General features: G+C 42.5%; 1 protein-coding gene across 1 annotated transcript in view; it reads right to left on the bottom strand.

The window, feature by feature from the left end:
- EMB2423 (telomere length regulation TEL2 family protein) overlaps positions 1–10,102 on the bottom strand; it is a 254,412-nt gene extending 244,310 nt beyond the window's left edge. The window contains exon 1 of the mRNA XM_089449026.1: positions 8,817–10,102. Within this exon, the coding sequence (XP_089305152.1) occupies positions 8,817–8,976 (160 nt within the window). The 5' untranslated portion in view covers positions 8,977–10,102. The remainder of the gene's footprint in view (positions 1–8,816) is intronic.
- Positions 10,103–10,530: the final 428 nt, after the last annotated feature.

The following is a 10,530-nucleotide window of genomic DNA, read 5'->3' on the forward strand; positions in this document are numbered from 1 at the left end:
CTCTCTTTTCATCAGATTGGTTCATACAGCTTGGGGCAGCCTCTCTCTCTCTCTCACACGTGTGGCAAGGAGGACGATTTTGTGGGAAAAAAATTACAGGCTGAATTTCAGACTTCACGACCAACGTTGACAGAGGGGATTTTGACTTGTTTCGACTGTGGCACATAAATCGAGGATTTTGGAGCTGTTTGACTTGCATTGACCACAACCATGTCTGACGACAGCGCTGACCATAGGTTGACCAAGTATGACCAAAGTTTTTGTGACTGTTTTGGATTGACTTTGACCATTGCTAGAGACCGAACTGGACTGCCTTTGACTGAGCTTCAAAGGAGGTGTATTACTGTTGTTTTGACTAAAGTTGACTTTCTGGTTAGGGATGAAGTTTGACTGCAGTTGTCTGTAGAATTTGACAAGACTGATTTGACTTTGTATTGGGCTAGTCTATTTGACTTTTTTACTCTCTCTACTGAACTATTGAATAATGATAAGAAGATTTGATCAAAGGGTTTTCCCCACAATGGGGTTTTTCCCTGGCATCCGCCAAATCTGGTGTCCTCTTGTCTTGGCTTGTCTTCTGCATTTGTTTTGTGTTCTATCTACATTTACTGTCAATTTGATTAATGGTTAATGTGATTGCTACTGGAAATAATTGGAAATGTTATTGGGCTACTAAAGGAACATTGAAGTAAATTGTGATAAGCATAGAACATACCATTGTTATCTAAAATTAACATGGTATCAAAGCCTAGGTGAAGACAGAGCCCAAGCAAGAGGGAGAAAAGCAATCCTAAGATAAGTTGTTGGACAAGAATTTGGAGCTAGCCACAATGACAACTACATCATACTTCAAATCCAAAGACAAGCTTAAGGACAAATCCGACTATCATGCATGGAAGATGTCTCTGGATTTGACTTTGGAAGAGAATGATGCTATGGACTATGTCAAAGGAAGAGTGGTGGATCCTCCTTCAAATGCACCCGCTGCTGTAAAAACAAAGTACAAGAAAGGTGAGGTCAAAGCTAAGAAAATTATTGTAGATTCCATTCACAAGCCTTTGGTTGCCTATATTTCTGATTTGGAAACATCTAAAGAGATGTATGACAAGCTGGTTGGAATGTACAAAGTAAACAATGCAAATCAAGTCTTCTTTCTCAAGAACAAGTTGAAAGACATGAAGATGGAGAGAAGAGAGTCCATTCAATCCTACTTCATGAGGATTACCGAAATCAAGAATGATCTCCTATCTATTGGAGAAGTTGTTGGTGACATGTGTTGATTTGGAGTAGCATCAAATGTGCTCTAGCCACGAAATTTGGTGGAGAGGTTAGGGCACATGAGATCTCCAATACCCAAAAAGGGTTTGGGCAGATTCTTAACAGATAGGGAAATATTAAAATAATTAATATTTTTAATGGAGTCCCTAAGTCTAAACTTAGGGAAATTAAAATATTAATGTGAATTAATATAAAATTGTGTTAGAATGGTCTAAAAGACATGGATCAAGCCAGATCTAATCTTAATCGTCGATTAGGGACTTAATCTAGACCGTTGATTTGTCAACGAGAAAAGTATAAGAGGAGGCTTAAGGGTCACTTGGAGAATACACCAGAGTGATCAGTGATTCTATTCTCTAGAGCGAGGTTTGCTAAGAGAGATAGAATCAATTATCAGTTGCAGCGATGTGCAATGAGTACGAGGCAGAGAGAGGCAAGGACAGTGCCGAGAGACCAGCGCAAAAGCAAAGAGAGGCAGACGCAGAACCAGAGGGAGCCATGCAAAGGCAGCAGAGACTGCGCAGAGACAGAAGGGCCTGCGTCATCCACACAGAGGCTGCAGAAGTGACACAGAAAGCCAGAGAGGCTGCGCATAGCCTCAGTAGGCTGACGCAGAGGGTTTCAGGCTGACGTAAAGGCCAACAAGGCTAACGCTGAGCTTCAAATTGTGGTGGAGAGGGATTTCGTGGAGCAGGCTTTCCGAATACCTATTTCCGAAGAGAGGTATTGCTGCTAGATTTTGTATCTCTGTCGGGTTAGCCAATTTGGCACCCAGTGTACTCAGAAAAGTACTGCTTAATAATAAAACCCTCAAATCGCTACATTGGTTTTCCCGCATTGGGTTTTTCCAGGGACATTAGTCCAAAAATAACGGTGTCATTAGTGTGCTTGTTTTTGTTTCCTTCAATTGATAATCTGTAATGTATTGAGTATGCAATTGTATTTATTTTCAAGATTTACATGGTAAATAACTTGTTAATTAACAAAACAAGTAGGTAGGAATAAATTAGTAAAGTGCATGGAGGGTTTCTAACTGGTAGACTTAGAAACTTCAACATGGTATCGGAGCGTGGTTGCAGATCATAAGAGAACTGAGGACATCAGGAGTAGCAGAAAACAGTGATCCCGAGTAACAGAAGTTGTTCCTTGCAACAAAGCAGCAACGAACATCATCAAGTGCTTGCGTCATCAAGTTCGAGCCAAGAAGAGGTTGCGCAGAGGTTGAAGGAGGCAAAGGTAGGCTCATGTAGAGCCACGCAGAGGTCAGGAGGGCTAACGCAGTTGGTCGAGGGAGCTAGTTTGCCAGTGCCGAGACTGCGCAAAGCATAGAAGCTCTCACCTTCAAGTTGTTGGGGTTTAGGAGGCTGTGGGTAAGTTGTAGAGTGGAGCTGGTGGGGTACTGTAGTCAGAACAGTACCTAACAGGGCAAGGCCAAGGAGGAGGGAGTTGCTACCGAGGGTTTCTAGCCGAGAAATCTGGATCAATGGTGCAGTTGCACAAACGATCAAAGTAGGGGGCATCTCGACATCGGCAGAAGGGTTTCCAGGAGGGAAATCAAGGCTCAGAGGGAGTCACATTGAGAACTTCCAGGAGGAAAGTAGAAGAGCAGCGTGGCACTACGCGGAGTAAGAGACCAGGGCAGACTGGACGGAGCCTCAAACTTCACAGTCTAGAAGGCCAAAATCTTATCCGTACTTGACAGAAATCGTGTCAAGCACTTCACCTTGAGGACGATAGCGATCCCAATTGACCCAACTGATAACAACAAGTATGAGTAGGCAATGGCAAAGGCCAAGAGCATCATCCTTGATGGGGTCAAGGACCATGTACTACCACACATTGCCGAGAAGGAAATGGCAACTCAGATGTGGGAGGCCTTAAAGAAATTGTACCAGCATGCTTCTGTGAAGAGAAGGATGTTACTAGAAAATCAGTTGCAGTCATACTAGATGAAGAAGGGAGAACCGATCGACACCTTCCTCGGTCGACTGAATAAGATCCGGGATCAGCTGACTTCCATAAGGGCCACGCCGGATCAGAAATTGATGGTGAGAACAGCCCTGAACACAGTCTCAAAAGACTAGGAGGTATTTGTCCAGAGTATACTGGCCAAAGCAACCCTTCCACATTGGGAGGAAATGTGGGCGGCTCTTCGCCAAGAAGAGATCAGAAGGCTAAGCAAGACGAGAAGCAAGGGCAAGGGGATCAGAGACAAGAAGGAGGAGGAGGAGGATGTTGCCCTAGCATTTGAGGGAAAGCAAGAGAAACGGAAGAAGAAGGACCTCTCCAAGATCAAATGCTTCCACTATGGGGAGCTGGGTCATTATGCAACCCAGTGTCCAAGGAAGAAAAACAAGGGAGAGGCCTCCGAGACCAAGGCAGCACCAGCAAGGGCATAGAAGGAAGTGGAGACAGATGATGACTATGCCATGAGTGCACACACGCCACTTGAGCCGAAGTGGGGAGACATCGAACTGTAGTCAGACAGACTACAAGCGAGGGACAGGATCCTCGAGGTACCCAGCCTCTTGGATGATACCTTTCTATGGGCACCCCGAAGAGGAGTAGCAGGACTGACGAATGTGGGTAGAGACGAATGCGGATGAAGCGACAGAGAGAGCTACAGTGCAAAATTCCCAAGACAGCGCGAGGCTAGCAGGCTGCAACAATGCGAGAGGCACGGGAGTGTTGCACTAGTGCAGGATGGCACAAAGAGGTGTGCAATGCTGCAAGATGTAGGGAGTTGTTGCAGCAACGCAAAGGTCAAAGAGAGAGCACTTGTCAGCAACAGAGGGAACTTCGACATCATAAGTACTCTAGCCAGACAGAGAGGTCAGAGTTGGGAGATCAGTTACTTACTTTTCAGTAACTGAGTTGCAGTGCAACAGTTAGCAATGGTAGTGCTATGGGCAGCATAATGCATCATGATGAGAGGAGATGCAGTGCAGACGCAGCTGTGGCAGTGGCAGGACCATGGGCAGCAGTGGCAGTGGCAGGGCCATGGGCAGCACGGATGCAAAGGGAGCTGTCGTACGATGCAGCAATGGCAATGGCAGAGCTATGGGCAGCAGTACAACATGCAGCAGTGCAGAGGATGATGGTCAGCAGGCCTAGCATCAGCACAGGAACCTATGTCAGATGATCAAGGTGATACTCAGTAAGGAGTATTGCTAGAGCATAGTCCTCGCTAAGAGGGAGTGTTGATTTGGGGTAGCATCGGATGTGATCTAGCCACGAAATTTGGTGAAGAGGTTAGGGCACATGAAATCTCCAATACCCAAAAAGGGTTTGGGCAGATTCTAAACAGTTATGGAAATATTAAAATAATGAATATTTTTAATGGAGTCCCTAAGTCTAAACTTAGGGAAATTAAAATATTAATGTGAATTAATATAAAACTGTGTTAGAATCGTCCAAAAGACATGGATCAAGTCAGATCTAATCTTAGTCGTCGATTAGGGACTTAATGTCGGTCGTTTATTTGTCAACAAGAAATGTATAAGAGGCTTGAGGGTCACTTGGAGAATACACCAGAGTGATCAGTGATTCTATTCTCTAGAGTGGGGTTTGCTAAGAGAGATAGAATCAATGATCAGTCGCAGCGAGGGGCAGTGAGTACGAGGCAGAGAGGCAGGGACAGTGTCGAGAGACCAGCGCAGAATTAAAGAGAGGCAGACGCAGAGCCAGAGGGAGCCAGGTAGAGGCAGCAGAGACTGCGCAGAGCCAGAAGGGCCTGCGTCATCCACGTAGAGGCTGCAGGAGTGACGCAGAGAGCCAGATAGGCTGTGCAGAGCCTCAGTAGACTGACGCAAAGGGTTTCAAGCTGACACAGAGGCCAGCAGGGCTGCAGCTGAGCTTCAGATTGTGCTGGGGAGGGATTTCATGGAGCAAGCTTTCCGAATTCCTATTTCCGAAGAGAGGTATTGCTGCCAGATTTTGTATCTATGTCGGGTTAGCCAGTTTGGCACCTAGTGTACTCAAAAAAACACTGCTTAATAATAAAACCCTCAGATAGCTGCACTAGTTTTTCCACATTGGGTTTTTCCGAGGACATTAGTCCAAAAATAACGGTGTCATTGGTGTGCTTGTTTCTGTTTCCTTCAGTTGATGATCTGTAATGTGTTGAGCATGCACTTGTATTTATTTTTAGTATTTACATGGTAAATAACTTGTTAATTAACTGAACAAGTAGGTAGGAATAAATCAGTACAGTGTATGGAGGGTTTCTAACTGGTAGACTTAGAAACTTCAACAACATGGAGCTCACTCTTATTGCACTTAGAGGTCTTACAAGAGAATTAATGTGTTTAACACCACCATCCTCAACAATGACAGGATTCCAGATTTTGATGAATTATTGGCTAGATGCACTCGAGAAGAAATAAGGATGCTAGAAAGAAATAAGCACTCAAATGGAAATAATCCTACCACTTTCTCTGCTCATGCTAAAAGGAAGAACAATGTTGATCCATGAAGACAAGGTCAAGGATTTAATTCAAGATTCAAAGGAAGATGTTTCAATTGCAACAGGTTTGGCCACTATGCTAAAGAGTGTCCTCACAAGAAGGATACTCCAAGGGATGATGACAACAACATCCACAACAACTACAAAGGCAATGGCAATCAAAGGAACAACAAGTTCAACAACAAAGGAAAGAGGAATGCTCCCGCTACTCAATATGGAAATGATCGTCCTCCCAAAAGATCGAGAAACTCCAGGGATGAGGAAACTAATGTTGTAGATAAGCAAAAAGAATTATCTTATTTTGCCCTCACCACTGCCTCTCCTCCAAATACATTGGATCATTGGTTGATTGATAGTGGTGCCTCAAGGCACTTCACTAGGTACAAGAAGGCCCTCTCAAACTTGATTGAAAAGAAGACAAATTTGGAGATCATACTTGGAAACAATGCCACCCCCATGAAAGGGATAGGGACTGTCACTCTTCACTTAAATTAAGGTCAAACCCTTAATCTACAAGAGGTATTGTATGTACCTGATTTGAAAAAGAACCTAGTATCTATTTTTGAGATGGAAGATAAAGGATTCAAGGTGACCTTCGTTGATGGGAAGGTACGTGTTTGGCAAAGGAGCCCGAAAGGTGCATTTACACTTGGATTTAGGGTTGAAGGTCTCTATTAGGTTGGAGGAAGTCCTTTAGGATCTACGAATTGCGATACTTCTCTTCAATCTGAATTATGGCACCGAAGATTTGCTCACCTTCATGACAAAGCCTTACCTAATGTAAGGAAGATGGTCACAGGTATGCCCGAATTCAACATAGATCATGAAGGAGTTTGTCAGGGTTGTGCAACTGGAAAACATACAAGGGAACCATTCCCTTCGAGTGAAAGTCAAACCACTGATATTCTTCAATTGGTCCATTCTGATCGATGATGTATGTTGCTTGTAACATCTTTAGGAGGATACTTGTACTATGCAATTTTTGTGGATGACTTCTCTCGCAAAACATGGATCTATTCCTTGAAAAAGAATGACGAAGTGATCAAAGGGTTCCGCTCTTTCAAATCCTTGGTCGAAAATCAAATAGGGAAGAAGATCAAAATATTAAGGACCGATAATGGAACCGAATATGAGTCAAATGAATTCAATGACTATTGTAGAGAAGTTGGCATTAACAGGGAGACCACTACTGCATATACTCCTGAGCAAAATGGAGTTGTCAAAAGGAGGAATTGAACAATCATAGAAGCTATCCATGTTATGCTTCATGACCAAGGCCTACTGAAGTTCTTATGGGGAGAAGCTGCCAACACCGTTGTATTTGTCAAAAGAGGTGCCCGCATCAAGCATTGGACTTCAAGACACCCGAAGAAGTTTTCACCAATCAGAAACCTGATGTTTCTCATTTTAGAATTTTTGGTTGTCCCATATATTTTCATGTGCCGAAAGAGAAAAGACACAAGCTAGATGCATCTGGGAAGAAAGGAACTTTTGTGGGCTACAGTGAAACTTTGAAGGCATATAGAAACTAGTCCATGGGTATCATCCCGCAAAATGTCATGAACTAGTCCTCAAACACTGCATACAATATATGGTGTAACACCATCCAAAACATTGGACAATTCAACCATACTACTTCAAGGGAGGTTCCAACACAACTAAGGTGACAGAGGTACCACTTTTATCATGGTAAAGTGGATCACCATATAATATTTCATTATTTGATCATTTATATTATAGATATAAGTGTTTTTATTACATTCTATTGGAGATCAAAATCGAACTTGTTTTGCTGAAAGGTGTAGCAACTTGTGCAAGTTCATTTAAGTGGAGTAAAGCTCTCTTGGAGCCCTTTGGCAACTCTCATCTTCACCTCAAGTAGCTTCAGCACATATAGCAACATTCTTTGAGTTGATTTCCTTCTTTTTCCTCTCTCTTTCAACTTCAACATTAAGGTAAATTAGCTCACCAAAAGAAACTGGTAAATTTACCCTAGTTGGCTTTACTACCTTTGTTAATTTTGTCGTTACTTCTATTTGTTGTTGATACCTAATCATATTACCCTAATTAATCTATAGGCCTAGGTCACATAATTAACCATAAAACCCTACTTAAAATAGTGGTCATTCATCCACGTTTCTCCTCTCTTTCTCTCTCCTAGGTTTTCTTGATTTTTCCCTAAAACGTAGTGGTGAATCCACTTTCTCCTTTCTCCTTGTGATTGTGTGATGCCTTACTCTACCGTCATGCTACATGCCCACATGGATGAATGTTGCTACGATTTAGCTAATATCCAAGCTAAGGAAAGGGATGTTTGAGGAGAGTTGCATGGACTTAAGGAAGGGAAATGTTACAAGCTAGAAACAAAGCAGGCTTGGGGCGAGATGGTGGCTAACGGAAACTTGGTGAAGAAGCAAGGCAAAACCCTTGCAGCTCATGTATAAGCAATTCAAACTGCCCTGCAAGGTCTTAACCCCGTCCAGCAAACAGCGTCCACCAACAGCTATGCCACCTATTGGCCAAGTCGAAGCCGCGGAAGCTTACATGAGCTTTAGAGAGTGCATGTCAGGCTCTCCCTTCCAGTGATTCCGAGACCCCATCAAACTCCGTGCCCACACTAAATGGACCAAACTTTCCCTTCCAAGAAGCGAAACAATTAACTCCAGGGTGTGTGGGAATGGTGAAAGTATTGATATCGATTAATCGTCTGCTGTCCTTGCCGGATGACTGGATTCTCGGCTGTACATATTGGTATGCTTTTGTTTGGTTGTTTGGATTATGTTTTGCTTTTTGGTTTGAATGTATGCAGTAAGTTTGAAAGAACCGCAAGAACTAGTCCCAGTTTTGGCTCCAGCGAACTATTAAAACATGTTAAAAACAGAATGTCTGCTTCAAGTTGTGTCCTGGTTCCGGGTATGGCCGGCTAACTTTTTGAAGAAATGCTAATATGATCCCTTTTATGTCCATGACACAGAGATATAGTTGAAGACAATAATTTCAGCTTCCGGTTTTGGAAAGTAAAATTCAGGGCTTGAATTGCATGAATTATAATTAACAACCGGAAAAATCATACCTGGTGCAAACTCTTTTTGAACATCAAATAGCATGGATGCCAAGGGTTGGAGAGCAGATATAACTTGATTAACATGAGTCGCAGAGTCTACGGTAGCATCCAGGGTTTTAATGAATCCTATGATTTCTGTTTCGAGTTCCTTGGCGTTTTGCCCTTCCATGGTTGACGACAGCTTCAATCCAAAGCAGCTCACGAAAACTCTGTTCTGTAAAATACTTTAAATTTATGCGAATTGGCAGCGGCTTTCCATCTCGAATATTAATTGGCAGTTATTGCATACATATAAGGATGAGTTCAAGAATGTGAACGTATATGTATTACGCCGAAGGCGTTTTGTAAGGCGAGGTTGCTCTGGAGGCTTTCGTCGTCTGTCCAAAGCCTATAGAATATCAACACGTGTTATGTTTCCTTTATATTTGTGCCCGTCAATTCGGTCATTGCCCTGCCTTCAACGTCGATCCTGTCACCGCCTTGAATGCCCTCTTCGCCAAACCATGTCCCTCTTAATCGTTTGTGTTGGTGCTGTTTTATCAAATCCTACCCGTTAAATCAAATGCCCTGTCTCCGTATCTGAGTGTGCGGATTTGTATACAAGCGTTACCTAGTCAATGCTGATCGCTGGCTTCAGCCTGCTTTTCCTTTTCTACTCTTTTTGCTCGTATCAGTCTATCTCTCTCACACTTTGAACATCGATCACAGGGTTTGAGAGCCTTGGAAATTTTTGAAACTCCAGTTTTCACATTCCCCTGTCTCTGTGTACTATTGCCGCCAATTTTGTAGCTTCAGTTTTTACATTTCCTTATCTCGGTGTATTACTGTGGATGATTTTCCCTGTGTATTATATTGTGGCATTGCTTCGCGTATTCTTCTTTTAGGGATATACAGAATTGGGATTTGAGTATTTTATTTTCTTTCTTAAACAACTTAGATAATCATCTATATCCCTCCTCCGCTCAGAATTAGGCCGAGAACGACAGGCACGAAGCACAAATCATTTGATTTCTTCCCGATCACCAGGTATTGATGGGTTTGTTGCAGGTTCTGAATTGATTTGTTGGCACCCTTACTTTTATATTAGCGCCCCATAGCTAAGACCTTTGCAAGCAAAGACGGATAAGAAATAGACATCGTTGTTGTGAGGAGTACATTCCGAACCAAACGAAGTAAATAGATGTTCCGCTGTCCCTCCCGTGTTTCAGTAGAGAGGGCATAAGGGTGGACAAAGCCCTAGTCTGGGGCAGTGCGTTGCCGCTGTAAATGTAAGTGTAATTAAGGATTGAGGACGAACTATTACGCAAACACATCTTACGCGAAGTACTCTTCAACGTAGTCTAAATTTATTTTATTTTTAATACTTTGTTGGTTTTTTTTTTTATTTTTTTTTAAATTAGGTTAAAATTGGTTAAAATGGTAAATTTGGGCTAACCTTAGTGTTTTGAAAGTTTTTTAAGGTTTTGAATTTGTTATTATTATTATTATCCAATTTTTATGGAGTGATTTGACTGCTAAATCTACCATCCCACAAGGGCCCACCTCCGTGGAGTGATTTGACTGCTAAGTCTATGAAGGCATACATACTCTACTCCCTCTCGTTTTGAACATGTGACCTCTTAGGAGGAAACACATACTCTTAACCATTAGGCCCACGGTTTATATATGAAAGTAATTTGACCCAGAAAGATATTTCCCCCTTCCAATTATAAATATAAATTTT

This window comes from Pinus tabuliformis, chromosome X (genome assembly GCF_031772625.1).
Source record: "Pinus tabuliformis cultivar Carrire ecotype Pingquan chromosome X, CPIR1, whole genome shotgun sequence".
NCBI classification, from domain to species: domain Eukaryota; kingdom Viridiplantae; phylum Streptophyta; class Pinopsida; order Pinales; family Pinaceae; genus Pinus; species Pinus tabuliformis.